Consider the following 16,668-nt stretch of genomic DNA (forward strand, 5'->3'; position numbering starts at 1 on the left):
TTTATGTGACGTGTTAAGTAAAAACACAACCAGCCACTTTAAACTTAGGTAAATACCCATTTAATAAAATATTACAGAAAATGGTCTGAATCGTTCAAATACTACAGTTGGTAAATAATACTGATGAGTTTCGGCATATTAGAATATAATGTTAAATATCTGAGCTCAGCTTCTGGAGTGAAGAAACATCTTACTAAGAGCTCCAGGCATCAAACAATTACAGCAGCTTGATCGTCTGTTTTGCCAGCTAAAACGTGCTTATTCTAGTCTGCCATTCCTCAAAGAGGGACAAACATTGTCAAGGCAATATAAGATGCAAAAAGTACAAAGCTTGACTCATTTAAAATTATACAACGTACAAGTGAATAAGGTGGCACAAGCAGCACCATTGCAGCTTTAAAAAAATAATCCAGCCTGATAAATCTAATTTGATCATCAGCCTGAAGAGAACTAGTCAGAGTAAAACTGAAATATTGCCTCTTACTTAACATGCAAATCTGAGTGGATCACCTTTCCCTTTTGGATAGCAGAAATTCCTAGGAGATTAACATACAAATTCAACTCTAGGACCACTTGAGTTCATGGCAGAGATCAGATAAACCAAACTACAGCACCAAGTTCTGTGTTTAGTGTAGGCTAGTTCATGGGGTCCTGCCTGCAGCGTTGTACATTTACAGTGCATATGCATTTCGCTTAAACACTGGTGTCCCAAGCTGGATTGAGCATTCCTGATGTTTTGACTCCAAGGCCTGGAAAATTCCTGCAAAACAAATCTAAGCATGTCCCAAATATGCACACCAAATACACGTCTTCGTCCTACAGAGGGGCTGTTAGGACACTCAGTTCCTGAGTGCGTCACACGGAACCATTCCAGGTGTTGGAACAAACAACTCAGTCAGTTGGTTTGAAGTAAAAAAGGAACAGGAAAACGAACAGCAAAAATGAACAGTGAGGAAGGACAATCGGTGATAAGGAGGAAAAAAAGATTTGTTGAGGTGTTGGAGCCTTTTTCTCGTGTCTGTTGTGTTGTTACTGTGCTACAAAATGTTATATGAACTGTACATGTAGTTGTATCGTGAGAGTGCTGTGAAATACTGCTGTTGCAAATAAGTGACTTTCAGTGCTGTTTTTGATACTTTGTGTCAAAAAAAGAGAAGGATTGCACATACTCTGTGCTTTCAATTCAAAATAAAAGGGTAAAATAAAACTGACCTCTACGATACGTTATGGCTTGTTAAAAAATAACTTACGAAAAGTTAAAAGTGCTATGAGTCCGTTTCTATTACAAGAATGCCCATCTCTTTGTCCTTGTGATGTGGTCAATTCTAGTGCGTTGCTGCAGCTCGTAACCATCAAAGGTTTCTGTCGGACAAAAGAAATTGCGTCTTTGATTTGGTGCGTCACATACAGGTGACTTCTGCAGCCCCATCGTCTGGCTCAAATCCTCCCTCATCTAGGTGGGAGAGTGCACTGAGATACCCTCCTCCAAACACTGGGAAACCTCCGATCCCCCCTGAACACGGAGACGACAGCTCTGTGTGCGCTTCCTCCACACCTCGACTCACTGAGTGACTGGACACCTCTCGCCGTGTGGATCCCTGGAGGAACAAAAACAAGGGTTTTAATAAACATTTTGTTAACTGAAAAAGCTGAAATACAATAAAATAAATCAGAAATCAATCAGTGTTATTTTAGTATCACTAAAATATTAATAGACTATTACTATGATAGTCTTTGTTAACATTTTTAATTACCGGTAGGTTTTTATATATTTTTCACTTTAATTTTAGTTCATGTTTTTGTAATTTTATTAGTTTGTGGGTTTTTTGTTTACACTTTACAATGTCTTTGTTAACATTAGTTAACACATTAACTAACATGAACTAACATGAGAAACATATTTGTGAAGCATTTATTACATTTTGTTAATGTTAGTTAATAAAAATGTTCATGTTAGTTCAGTAATGTTGAAATTAAAACTATTGTTTTAAACTAAATGTTTTTTTATGGTTTAGTTTAAGTTAACGATAATAACCCTGCTGGCAACTAACTGTAATAAGCTGAAGCACAAAAATGATTCACTGTAAATAAATAAAAACTAAAACTTAAATGAAACCAAATCAAACCTAAATAGTAATATTTAAAAAATATATATAAAATGACTAACAAAAATGACAAAATCACATAAAATTACTTCAAATCTAACATTAACATGCAAAATAAAAATGTAAAAATAAAAGGTACTTATTAATAAATACAATAATGTTATATAAATAACACAATTTATTTTTGGACTGAACTATCACAGTTACTCTTTCTCACAAAAATGTAATTAAATAGTTGCATATAATTATATATATATATATATATATATATATTATACGACAGACTTGGTTATAAGATAAGCTACAGATATGCCAATATAACTGATTGAACTGACACTGATAAACCGGTACCTGATTGTGCTGTGGTACCGATTGGCCTTTGACAGGTCTTTGCAGAAAAACAACTTGTTTAGTGGCGAGATTCCCTTCACTGCAGGAAAAGAAAAACAGTCAGCTTTGGAAACAATAATGGTGTGTAAATGAAGATAATTATACAGCTTGTACTGTGAGGGTCCCACCTGTCATGGCGAATAATCGGGGTGGGCAGCACACAGGTGAGCAGCCAGCCGAACTCTGCTAATGTGTGGAGCAGAGGACCATAGTCGGTCTTCACATCTGAACCCTGACACACAAACCAGAGTAAATTAAAGCGAACATAAAATGCCACTCACAACACACTTAATGTGACACCTTTCAGACATTTCACACCTCTATAACAGTCCACTGCTCCACTACTATAGTGTCATTGGCAGGTGGCGCTGTGCTTTTCTCCTCATAGACAAACAGCCCCTCTAGAGACCTGGGCACTGGCTCACCTGTAAAAACAACGAGTACAAATCATTACATGATACAGTAAGAACTGGTATATGACAATTCACAGCTAGGTTTTTACATTATGTCAGTATGAGTACATGTATATTTGTATGTTAATTTAAGCCTAATCTGAAGCATGAGCAGTATTAATGACTTCCTTTTAACGTGATTACACAGATTTGAACTTTATAGTGGCTGTTTTTAACTAAGGAGACTATTTTATTCTGATATAGTTACCCACTGAACCACAGAGCAACACTTTGTAGGTCTCATTTAGTCAGTGCTGGAAGTGTGTCAATGACCTACAAAAGATAATGAAACTGAACTACTTATAAGACAGCGAGACAAATCCATGTGCACCAACATGTATGAGAGGACAGAGAGAGAGAGAATGAGACACTGAGAACATATTTCAAAGATTTCTATATTTTTACAACTATTTTAATGATTAACTAAATAAATAGTCAATTACATTTTAAAATAGAAGAGTTATTTTGAATTGTGATTTTTTTTAATATTTTTTTTTACAATATTACTTCATTTATATTTTTGATCAAATAAATGCAGAGCCCCGCACATGACATGCGGACAAAATATATACATCGTGGCCACAAATTAATAGTGAATTCCCACAAATTAAGAATTAAAATTTCAAATTTGTTTCCATGATTTATTCATCCGTTCCCTTGTTTTGTTCCCATGATTTATTTATTCGTTCCCTTGTTTTAGTAAATCTTCGCCACATTGAACTAATTCGTTGCCTCGTTTTGATTGAACTAAAAAAAGGGAACGAACTAGAACAACATGCCCACGATTTAGTAAATCGAGGGAATTAATTATTATTATTAAAAAGAGGGGACAAATTAGTAAAACATGGTGACGTATTAGTATGTCATGGAAACAGATTGTTAATTCGTAGCCACGATATACATATTTTGTTCCACATGTCATGTGCGGGGCTCCGTATAAAAGAGACTTCTTACAAACATATTTAAAAAAAAATCTCGACCCCTAGGTACATACATGCAAGCATACATAGAGTATAGAAAGAGTGAGCCCAGATGTCTTTAACACCCACCCACACACAAACACACACATCTGATTTAGCTCCTATTAGTCTTGTACGAAACAGGAAGCACGGTCGTGAGGTTGGGGACGTGAGCTCTAAATTTAGTTCTGGTGAGAGACAGAAGAGAAATCTTGGCTTTAGTTAAAGACTAAGAGATGTGGCAGGTTTAAAAGAGGAGGATGAAGAACATGTTTTCTGAGGATGAAGTTTAATGACTTCCTTGGGAGGAGCTAAAGAGAATGCCGACATCTTTCTTTTGCAATCAGAGAAACACAAACACAGCCGCCAGATGAACAACCAGCTCAAGGAACCCCTCAAATGACTGTCAAAAATAAGTCAGAGAACTACCTTTCGGTGTGTCCCAATATATAAAGGAGTCGACCAGTGACCAGCCCTTGCGGTAGTAAGCTGCGGTCAGTTCCAGCCAATCAGCTTCCAGGGCACTGACAACTTGGCCCTTTCTGGACACTCGCATGGACACCGCACCCTGGTGGTAACAGCAGGCGAGAGAGTCCAGCGGGGCACAGCCCGGAGCCCAGGAGTGAAACAGCACCAACAATCTCAGGTCTGAAAACGACAGTTACACATTTTGTCTGACAAACAAATAATAAAATGCAAGCTCAAACTTACTGGCGAATTTCAATAGAATAAGATTTAGACACCATTTTTATTAGGGTCAAACTACCAGTCCGTCTACCGTAAATAATGAGTCAAATGGGGCGGAGAAATGAGGTACAGTACTGGTGTTAAGACGCTAACAGCCTCTGACTGATCTTAATGTCACATGTGGCCCCAAAACGGTTGGCGTGGAGAATCGAGCGGTTGGTACGATGCCCAGAGGGTGAGGAGGCACTGCGGCTCCACAGAGGGCAAAGATATTACAGGGTTAAACCAAAATTAAACTGACACCACTCAAACTGAAGAGGGAAAAAGTAAAACACTCTTCATTTCTCTGAATAAGGTTGCATAGAGGTTGTATATAGACTGGTTATTATTTGAACAATGCTATATTTTTGTCTTTAAGGTAAAACAAATATAATTTTGCTTTTTGATTCAAAAGCTGAAATGTAAGTTCTTCGAATCATGCATTGTTGGGTGAATCTCACAAGGCATATACATATAGTGAATACAAGGCATATAGTTAATCTGTGCAGTCAAACATAATTGTATTTGATTTATAGCTATAAAAAAATACTAATTGTTTAATGATTGAGACTTCAGATGGTCAGGTCTATAATGAGGTTAAAGGAAAATCTCACCTGGGCTGTAGCCACGGCCCTCTAGATCTCCGTCTCCGGGCGGCGTGCGAGGTGGGGTGCGGGACGGGGAGCGGCAGCCCCTCCTGGGACTGGGCACTCTACCGTTACACCCCCCTCCTCCAGCCTGCTGAAGCACTGATCCCACAAACCTCACACCACCCCGGGCATAGCTGTTCACCTGAGGATGCAGACACATACATATGGTTAGTAATAGGAGTATGGTCAGTATGTCTAAACCCTCCAAGAGGAACTGAAAGTTATGCAAATAGATTTTTGCAGAGAAAGACCTCTGACACTTAAAGTGGGCATGAAATTCAATATTTTCTAAAAGCATGTTATTGTGAACTTTTTAGAGCTTGTAATTTTGAATCAAAATGTCATCATTCGATATAGCTTCTCCAATCATTTAGTTAGCTTAAACCCCGAACCCTTTCCATACAATCAGTTGCCATCTCACAATCAGATCTGGGAACCAATCAACAACCAACAGATACATCACAAAATAAATCATTTTTTCCATTACAATGTGCCTTCAAAATGGCCAGACATCATGAGTTTTGGGCACTAATATTACTTTTTGGCAAATCTGACTGCGAGTTTCCAGTAGGTTTTCAGAAATGGGATTGTAAGAAAAAAAAATCTGGCATTCATCGAAAAAAATTAAGCATATGCTTGCATAGAGGACTTGATCACAATAAGATCAATAAGTTGAATTTACAACATAAATTGGGTGAATTTCTAACTTTAAACAGCACATTCTATGGACACGCACAGATCTATTAATAAACAATTATATCAGGGGGGTAAAAATAGACAATGATGATTATTATAATTGTGCAGCCCTATTAAATATAGCTAGCAAATATAGATGAGGTTGCAAATCTTAAAATTTTGTTTTATGCATTTGTTCAGCCTTTTTATTTTTGTAAAAGCAACTTTATAAACCTAAACATTTTATGAGAAAAGAACCATTATTTCTAGTAAATATAAAAATACATGGCTAAAATAAACATTTATTGTTTTTTTGTGGTGAAAAAAACAAAACAAAAAAACACACGGACCCTGTCTATGAGCAGTCTCACTGTGTCACTGGTCAGAGATTCTCCAGGTAGAGGCCATTCCTCCACTCGCAACACTGGCAAGCTGTCAATCATCGGCACTGCATGATTACTGCAACCACACACACACACACACACACACACACAACAAACAAATACACATCAATTAAGGCAGTTGTAAACATCATGCATATTTTATAATTGCTGACATTTGCTATTCTTCACGTCTTCGATTAGCAAAGTATCAATTTGCTGAGAGGTTTAACCCTTTTAACCCCAACTGACCGTATCAGCGGTGTGTCCGAAAGTCAATGACAGCGATTCTGTAGTGTTGAAGCCAACACTAAAACTGATTTCAAATACGATTTCACAGCACCAGAACGCAAATGATCAGGAACTGATTCAAGTGCGCTTTAGATGCGAGCAAACATTTTACGACTACAATGCTTTCTTCTTGGTAGAAATAGGTTAATTAAAAAGCCATTTATAAATAAATTCCTGTCAAGCCAGCCTATTTCTAGACAGCATTTTATTATTTCAAGCAACCACTGAATCACACAGACGGTACTGTTGGGTATCACAAGATGCAAAAATACTTCTATGCTGCTTTCCTTCAAGAAATGACCAGATGTAGGCATCTTAGTAGACAGGAAGTTAGGCAAACAATAGATGTGCCACTGCCTGAGAATGCAGCTTTTTGTGAGTTTCATAACCATTGTCTCTGCTTGAAAGCGCATTCAAGCTTATGCTGACTGGATGCAGACATCATTCATACAGTATTCACAGGAGTTGGCATTACACAGCTCAGTGTTTTTCACACCACTGTTAACACACTACAACTGTCCCAGACTTTACTTGTGAATAATTTATTGTCACCTAAAGCATCATAGCGGAAATTAGCCTGTCGTGATCATCCACAGCTGCTTTGCAGGTTCTCATTGGTTGGTGAAAAACTACACTGTTGTCAGGGCTTTCTTATAACTTACATTTAACCCACATCTGCACCCCAGTCTGACTTCTCACAAGCCCCGCCCACTCTAGCTAGACTGTCTGACCTCCAACTACTGATTATTAAATATTCATATTACAGAGCAGACTCATTAAAAGTTAATTATTATTTACTTGGAAGGACCTGGTCTGGGTTTTTTGGGGTACAGAATAGGGGGAAACATCAATGATGAGGTATGGACATGGATGGTAAACATTACCTGGACCGTGGGCGGACCAGAATGGCCCTGTAGAGCAGGCTGCAGGGCAGAGAGCGGGTCCGGCCCACTGAGAGGATGATGGGATGCAGGGCGGCCAGTACAAAGCCTTGGGTGTAGTAGGACTGCAGGGCATGGGGCAGCTCACACAGCGAGGATAGATACTGCACTGTGGGCCGACTGCCTGTGGAACACAACAGAACTAAAACTTACAATGCACTCAGTGAAAACCCCCACACAGTGCTAAAAGACACTGGCAGAATACCACAAGCTGTGCTAATATTATGAAGACATGATAAAAATATTATGAAGATTCAGTCTATCGCAACTTATTTTCGCCAAGAGCCGCCTATTTAGACAGCGAAGGAAGGGTTATCTGATAGACATGTAAAGTGACCAATCACAGTTTATTTTATTATCTGTGGGTAGTTCATTTTTTAGGGAAGGGGCAAATGTGAAATTGGATCAAACTTTTTTTTCTTACTCCTGAAAATTGCGTGAAGGATAAGAAGACTCTTGAGAAAGCACCATTTCAGTGTCCAATATACAGTTTATTAGAGGTTCACCACAGCTGATATTATATTATAGCCTACTATATAAATTGTCCTAAATGTGACACGTAGGCTACACTACCGTTCAAAAGTTTAGAGTCGGTAAGACAATTAAATGTTTTTGAAAAGTCTCTAATGCTCACCAAGGCTGCATATATTTGATAAAAAATACAGTAAAAACATTAATATTATGAAATCATTACAATTAAAAATCACGGTTTTCTACTTTAATATATTTTAAAATGCAATGTATTCCAATGATGGCAAAGCTGAATTTTTTGAAGTTGAAAATCAAAAAGAAGTTGAAAATCGTTTTGCTGCTAATATTTTGTGGAAACCATGATACTTTTTTCAGGATTTTTTTATAAATAGCAAGCAAGTAAAAAAAATAAGAATTTTTTTTTTTTCAATACTGCATTTGGCCAATTTAAAGTTGTGTCCTAAAGTTTTTATTTATTTTAATTTTAATCAGATTCAAAATAGCTGAATTTACAATGTGCAAATGTCAGTTTTATTAAATCCAAACCATTAAAGGTAGGGCAGGTCAGAATTGTCTAAAAAAAACTTTTATTCAAATTTGTTTAAACTGTCTTTATATACCAATGCATAATTAAAATGTAAGTACTCTGATAAAAAGAGTATAAAAATCGAGTGACTCTAGACCGTTTAATCTTCATTAAACACAGCTCATTAATTCCATTCACTCCCACCTAAAAACGGGTGCGCGACTGCGCGCACGTGGGCAGAGCCAGTAATAACGGCGGTAGTCATGGCGACGTCGAGTGACAGTCGCGCAAGCCAATCCTGTGATTCGTCCCGAATGGAAATAATGAGCTGTGTTTAATGAAGATTAAACGGTCTAGAGTCACTCGATTTTTATACTCTTTTTATCAGAGTACTTACATTTTAATTATGCATTGATATATATAGAAAGTTTAATCAAAATAATTTGAATTACACATTATTTTACCTAATATTTGTGCAATTTTTTATGCATACCTATTAACAAAGGTTACTGAAGTAAATTTTAGTCAAGTCAAGCGCTATTTGAATGATGCAAACTGTTGCTGCCCATGTACAGCGTTACATTCCCGAAGTTCCATTCCACTTAGGATGCTGTCTGTGTAGGCAGCAAACAGCAAAGCCGGCCACTAGGTTTTGGAACAGAGCCAATGTTAAGGTTTCTCTAAGCGGCTCTTCAATAGCGTGCTACCGTTTAGTTAGCTTCTCTTCCTCCTGTCTGCAGCCTCTGACAGAAGATCACCCTGACGTCTCCCTCCTCTCCCCCAACCCCCCAACACACTTCCTGTGTCCACAAAGAGCTGCTGTTCACAGGGAGGCCTGGCCCCATGCCACACACACACACTCAGCCTCACAAACATACCACCACACACAACACAAACATACTCGCGCAAACATTCAGTCTTTCGGTTCCCACACTGGAGCAGACCCGAATTTTTAACCTCACATGAGACACGATCTCACGGACCACAGAAAACCCGTTCTCAAACAGTAAACGGCTATGAACGAGAGCGAGTTTTCTGATTTGGCTGCTACTGAAAGTTTCGCCATCCCGGTGTCTGTGGCCACTAAAGGGCGTTAACTGGCACCGTATACATGTCCACCCTTCACACCTGAGCTTTAGAGACTCGTCATGGACACAATGACCCCGATGAGCTGGGGAGAGCGGTGGCTTGTTCACAGAGACCTTAGAAAGGCCTGCAATTTGTCCCAAACCCTTGAACCCCCCTCCTGTCAACTCTCACACAGAGCCCTCTGTTCTCCATATAGACACAGAGAGAGAGAGACTGTGTATGTGTGTTGTTTATAAAAAGAGAGTAAGCAGAATGGATGAATAGAAAGAAAAGGGGGTGAGAAGACATGGAGAAGAGTTTGAAGGTGTGAAAGCTGCAGAGGGAAAATGAGAAACAGATAGAGTGGGATATGAGAGGGAGACGAAGGAGGTAGAAGGAAGGAATTTATGGGATATTTTATGACCCAGAAAGGGTTTAGGTGAAAAAGATGTCTTGTGCATGGAAGTAGACCTTTTCAGAGTGTGGAGATTTTGCACATTTCCTTCAATCAAATATTCCATCAATTCATTACAACAGCGTGCTCTTGTTATATTTCACCCCAAAATCAAAATATTTATAAAATGATTTGTTTAGCATTAAGAAAAAGAGAAAGCATATGGGTAATATACACACTCACTCACACACATAGGCCTACATATCTATACAGTATATATATATATGTATGAGATATATATACACATACTACACACACACACATATATTATACATAATAATGCAAAAATTATTTTATAAATATTTTGATTTTGAGGTGAAATAACAGCAAAAACCACCATGCTGTTGTAATGAATATAGTTAATGTTTATACATCTTGGTAGTATTTGCTGTACTGAATTTTGTGACAATTAATTTTTTTATTTTATTTTTTAAGTGCTTACCTTCCATCAAAAATGCAATAAATTATTTATGGTCTAAATGGCCAGGATTTATTTACATTATGCAACAATTGTTTCTTCCTTTTATTGTTAATTTTCCTTTTATTGTTTATTTTGTTGTGAAAGACATGTAAGCTATTCACTCAGCAAAATATTGCAAGGTCATCATAGTAGGTAGTTCATTTCAGTTACAGGCCTTGAGATAACCCGATTAACCAGTCTTGCTAGATTAAACTATTGCCTGAAAACTCATTTTAATACACATAAATACCATCAGCATGCCAGAACGAGATTAACCAAAAGGGAGATTACAATTTACGTCTGACTAAAATGTTGAATGCAATCATTTAAAGGATCAATTCACTCAAAAATGTAAATTGTCATCATATACTCAATTTATTGTCATTATATGCTCAATTATGGAGAGGGTGAGACCATTATGAATTTTCATTTTTGGGTGAACTAACCCTTTAAGAATAGTATTGACTCCTAAATGGACAGGAAAATTGATGAACGTTTTTCAAATGGTGATTTAAGGCCAAAATGAGACAAATTGAAATTGGTTCAAATTGAAACTAATCCCTATTTCGACAGCAATGAAACTGATCCAAGGTAGAGATTAAGGTCACTCGTAATTCTGTCTGATGCCTTGACAACATGAACATCTGGCTTTCTACAACCAAACACCCAAATTAAGCATCAGGCAAGCTCCTGTACATGCCAATAGCATGATGCATACAATGTCATAAATTAATTTCTAAATTTTATTTTTAATGAATGGGGCAGGGGTGGGAGATTGGTTAGTGAACATTACATAAATTATTTGATTTCTCGAAAAAAAAAGTACTTTTTTTAACCTTGTCCTCATCCAAATGATACATAATTGAGTGTCCAAGAGAGCTACACACACATACCACACGAAACCTTGGACCTTCCCAGAACCCAAGAGGAATCACCCTAGAGGAAGATCCTTTAGCTTTCCTCTTGTACAACAGACAAGACCTCTAAGGTTTTTTGACAAAACAGTTTACACATTACAGCTCTGCACTTATAAAAATTAAGGTTCTTAATGGGCATCTAAGCTAAGCGTACCAATTAAGCCCACCAAAATCTTTTTCATAGATATTGACATGGTTTATAAGAAAAATAATTTGTTAAAATGCAAGATTAATCTCACATTTGAAAATGTATTAATTAGTTGATGTACATTTTAGAATATAAAATTAAGATATTTTATGAATAAAGTCAGAAGTCTGGCATGGGCTTAATTGGTACTTTGGCACCATTTAAGCCCGCATGTGTTCCAAATAAGCCCACATCATGATTGATTTATACAATGTACATTTTTACATTTATTTTAAATAAGTAAAACATTGATATATTTATTCAGCGACAGGGAAGCATTAAAACATTTTTTTTTTTTTTTTTACTAATGTTTGATTAGAGCCCTGGGTGTGATGGGTAGGTGTTAGTGGCTGGGGGTACAGGCCGGTGGTCTGGAGCCTTAAGTCGGCTTGACTCTGGAGTATCTCAGGAGCCAAGCCAAGTTGCAGATCCATACTCTTGGCTTTCAGGGAGTATTCTAGTGGGCCCCCCCCACGCCAGGAGTATGGAGCCTTAAGTCGGCTTGACTCTGGAGTTATGCCTGGTCAAAGGTGGAACTTTGACCAAGTGTATCCTGGGAAGGAAGCAGAGTTGGGACTCCAGACTCGGGGGTTAGGGGGGGTCCACTAGACTAGTGGTCCTCCCATGTCCTAAGTATGGAGCCTTAAGTCGGCTTGGTACCCGAGTTATGCCCGGTCAAAATTCCACTATCTCGTGAAGAAAGCCGAGTTGGAGCTCCACACTCCCGACCTGGGGGGCCACAATGCCGGGATTCTCGAGCCTTAACTCGGCTCAGCTCCTGAGATATGCCCGGGTATACATAAGGGACTTTAGGACAAAACGGGCCCCATCTCATTAAATTAATTTGTGTAATTTGTTGGCCTATCTAAATATAGTTGTAAATTAAGGTAGTAAGTAAGGTAAAAGGTTAGTAGAGGTAAAAGGTAAAAACACTCAAATAAATGTTATCATTAAACAATTTCTCTCACAAAGTTGATTAAACTTTGTAATTAGAGGGATTCCTCATTGAAACACATAAGGTGGGCTTATATGGTTTCACAGTCAGTAAAGGTGAAAAAAGACAATGTTTTCCTTTAAAAATATTATATATGTTTACACAGACATGCAAGAAGCTTAAATATACTGTGGACAAAGCATCATAGTAATTTCCATTGAGAAATGTTATGTTTTTTTCATTCAAGGTTAGCTTGTAATGGCTCTAGTTTGCATGCGTTTTATCTTTAAAAACAAGTTAATTTAAGAAAATAATCTTCCCAACAAAACAATTTATGATGCATTTGCAGCATTTATTTGTAAATGAATGTAAAATAAATCACATAATATTAAGTGTTTGTAGTTCACATGCTTAATTCTTTGGCAGTCTATCTTCCAGTAAGGCTAATGGTTTGACCTTGAGATTAGCTTTGAGCGCAAGCTAATAAAACTCATCTTTCCATTTAAAGGAAAATTATATAAAATTATTAATTATTATTTGTTCAAAACAACAAAAACAATACATTTATCTCTTATTTGACATAATATCAATGTAGTTACCAAAAGAATGGCTGAAAATTGCAGAAATTTGTTTATTTATGAAGGGTCCAGAAACACCAAATTTTTTGAGTGTCTTTTGTTTGAGGTCCCCTGAGACCGCATGCACATGAGTGGGGCTAACTCAACATTGCCAAAATTGTTTAATGTGCAATAAAAAATGTCAGGGAAGTAACAAATCACTGGACTGGTTAAAATAAGGACCAGCAAAAAAAAAATGATTTTCTCTTTTTTAAATTTGACTTCAAAGTTGAAAGTGGGCTTAAACGGTACATGGGCTTAATAGGTACACTTACCCTATGGGTCCATGAAAACCATTTAACATCCATGGAAACTTTATATTTCACAAAAGGTTCTTTATAGTGGAAAAAGGTGTTCTTTAGATTATTAACAAATTATTCAAAGTACCGGTAACACAAAGGAAAAAATGAATGGGAACCTGTGGAAGCACAAATGGTTATTTTATGGCATCACTAAAACCTCAGTTTGTAACTTTTGTTTTTACGAGTGTAGAAACCAGCATTGTTCCTGTCCTGACATGAGATGCAGGACAAGACAGGTCCAAGTGAAGAGAGCATGCATGGAGAATGCAAGCTAACAACAACTGTGGTATTTTTCCAAGTGATAAACTTCTACCATGATTTTAGGCATAGGTGTATTTGTCAAACTGAGGTCTTGCAAATGGCTGCAAAGAAGAACTGAGTCGAAAGGTATATGCACATCATCTCGTAACCATTCAAACACTCACAGGCACACAGCCGAGAAAGAGTTTCCACAGGTTACATTCGATATGCAGATAGAGCAAGGCAAAGGAGGACAGCCTGTGATGCAGATCTGTCTAAATAATGTGAGGGCTCCGGTGAGCAGTGTCAGACACCATCGCTTCAGGATTCTGTACACCAGGTGTTCTCGGGAATGAAAGGCTAGAACAAAGGAGGCGCTGACATGCCAATTGATTTCCCCTCAAATCTGCAACTCCCACACCCGCAGACATGTTTATGTTCAGCTAATATATATAGCTAATATCTGGATTATGAATATGATGTATTGCATTAAAATATTACTTATTGTTCTGTTATTATTGAGGCTTTTCACTTTGACCTTTATGACCAGCTGACAACAATCCAGGTAGCCGAGATCAAATAATTTGCCTCATAAACTTCTAAAGTAGTGGACTTGAGGCCTGGCCAAGTGCAGACATGTAACCTGCATACATTACCATCACAAAACAATGATTTTAAACAGGTGTGTGACCAACTAGATGTGTCCATCATTTCGACAGAATTTATTAAAATTTTATAGTATTTTCTTGCTGCCAAAGAAGCATTATCTACAGAATTGGAAAAGCGTTCTATACCTTTCTCAGATCTGAAACCTAATCTATATGTATATTATGCTTATGTCAAAAACAAGTGGCAATCAGAATAAAAGGAGTGCTTAAATTGCATTACATCAATCCTATTGTTTGTACTTTTTACTTTTAATAACTGTAGGGAACAAGTAATTTACATATGATGCAGCGTATGATATTCTTAGGCTACACATTTGACAAATATTTAAAATGAAATGAAAAATCTACATCATGTTAGAACCCATTGTCCGTCAAACATATTTTATTGGATTGTAATATTTAGTCATCTGGAAAAAAAACTTTTTAAAAAAAAAATCAAGCTAATCGAAATTTAGTTTTAGGAAAAATAGGTCTTAAATATATTTAGTTTCCCTATTTTAAATTTTATAACTCAAGTAGTCCTAATGGCCTATGGTTTTCGCCATGAAAATGGCCAAAAGAAGCTAGCATGGCATTAAAAACAACAACAAAGAAACACACTGTCATTTACCATCATCAAATTATTTTATAGTCCTGTAAGAAATATTACTCGATCTAAAGTTCCGTGATACTGATCAGCTAGGCTGCTGCTTTGTTCCCCTGCATTTTACAATAAACAAAAAATTAACATAATGTAGGCTACATTAAAAATTTAAAAAACAAAAAAAGGCCATTTAAGTTTGTACAGTTTCGTCAACGAAAATGGTTCTAACGCACAGACTGAAATACGGCCTGGAGCAGCAAAATGAGTGAAATGGAGTGAATGAAGTTTCCATGCTCAAAGCGTTCATTAATCACTCCAGGTATTCAAAATCCATTACGTGGTTTTCATTTCCCGCTCCCGGCTGGCTGGCGAGAAACCCGCACCAACTTTCAAACAATCCGCTTCTACTCCAGGCAAAATAACACAACACTACAATACACACTGACTATACTATAAATGTGGGCAGTACTGAGTAAATCTGTGCATGGTTCCTTCAAACCAAGAAAGAGACGCTTATGGGAAATTCAGATAGTGGAAACTGTTGCACGGAAGGAGTCTGAGTATGGATGTCATCTTGAACTGGCGCGGGTGAGCTGTTAAACTCTGACTGACCTATTTCCACATGTGATGGGGCTTCAGCGCTGTTGCTGGGTAAAACGGTATAAGCTCTCGCTAACTCATGGACGCACATGCCTAGATTCATCATTGCCAGAAGTTTGAAATTGAAAATATGATATTGTCTCAAATCCTATTGAGCTTCCTGCTTAGGGAGCATTTTTGGGCATTATTGGCACGTGCCACTGTTATCTAGCCAGGCAGAGGGTTGTGTGAGACACAGCCGAATGAACAACTGGAGCTCTTCTCATTCATTACACCCTTGGCTTACAAAATGGAAAAAGTAGCCTAACGTACCAAGGAAGGAGTAATTTTCAGGTGGAAAATAACAGTTTGTTTAGTTTATTTTTGAACAACTAATAAGTTAACGCAGTACTTAGTTTATTGTAGTAAGAATAACGGAATCGTATTTTGGTGGAAACTATGGTTACCATGGCATTTTTTTGTAAGCGAACATCACATCCACACTTTTGTTTACTGAACTTTTCTGTAACGTTACCTTCCAAACTGAAGTCCAGAAGCACATACTCGTACACGGAGTCTGTTTTGGTCTCGACCTGTGGTCTCTTTAAAGTAGAGTAGATTTTCCCCAGGCTGCTGTCCTCCGGGTCCTCCAGTTTCCGTAGTCCGCATCCCATTATAACGGGATCTCCAGCACTCGCAAGGCCGGACACGGGGCGACCCACTCGGCCACACAAGAGGACTCCCGCTTCTGTGCTTAGTGGGTTTGCTCCATATTCCAACAACTTAATCCTTCGGGAGTGGCACTGAACCGAGGATGACGTGCAGTGTATCCGATCCCCTTTAAGAAAACGGCTTAACGTTAAGTCTAAATGAGCAAGCAAAGATCACCAAGTCCTGCTGCTGCGAGAGGGTTTATGAAATCAAACAGCCTACTTTCTGAAGTTGATTTTTAGTAAATAAATCCAGATTGTTTTCCTTAAAACTTCTACAAGAAAAACCACATCACCTCCAGTCTCCCCAAATGGCCGCGAAATAATAAAGCAAAAGTTGTAGTGGGTTGGAAGCGTGCTGAAATTAATGAGGGGGCGTGGCG

At 37.7% G+C, this 16,668-nt stretch overlaps 1 protein-coding gene across 1 annotated transcript; it reads right to left on the reverse strand.

The window, feature by feature from the left end:
* Nucleotides 1-39: 39 nt before the first annotated feature.
* rftn2 (raftlin family member 2) lies at nucleotides 40-16,668 on the reverse strand. The gene is made up of 10 exons (XM_079618424.1): nucleotides 16,509-16,668; nucleotides 16,111-16,413; nucleotides 7,513-7,693; nucleotides 6,308-6,416; nucleotides 5,247-5,424; nucleotides 4,336-4,554; nucleotides 2,814-2,920; nucleotides 2,624-2,727; nucleotides 2,457-2,535; nucleotides 40-1,598 (listed from the first exon to the last, which is right to left on the reverse strand). Exons 2-10 carry the CDS (start codon nucleotides 16,247-16,249, stop codon nucleotides 1,401-1,403), a joined length of 1,314 nt encoding a protein of 437 aa, XP_079474550.1. The 5' UTR covers nucleotides 16,250-16,413; nucleotides 16,509-16,668; the 3' UTR covers nucleotides 40-1,400.

This window comes from Phoxinus phoxinus, assembly GCF_949152265.1.
Source record: "Phoxinus phoxinus genome assembly, chromosome: 7".
NCBI lineage: Eukaryota > Metazoa > Chordata > Actinopteri > Cypriniformes > Leuciscidae > Phoxinus > Phoxinus phoxinus.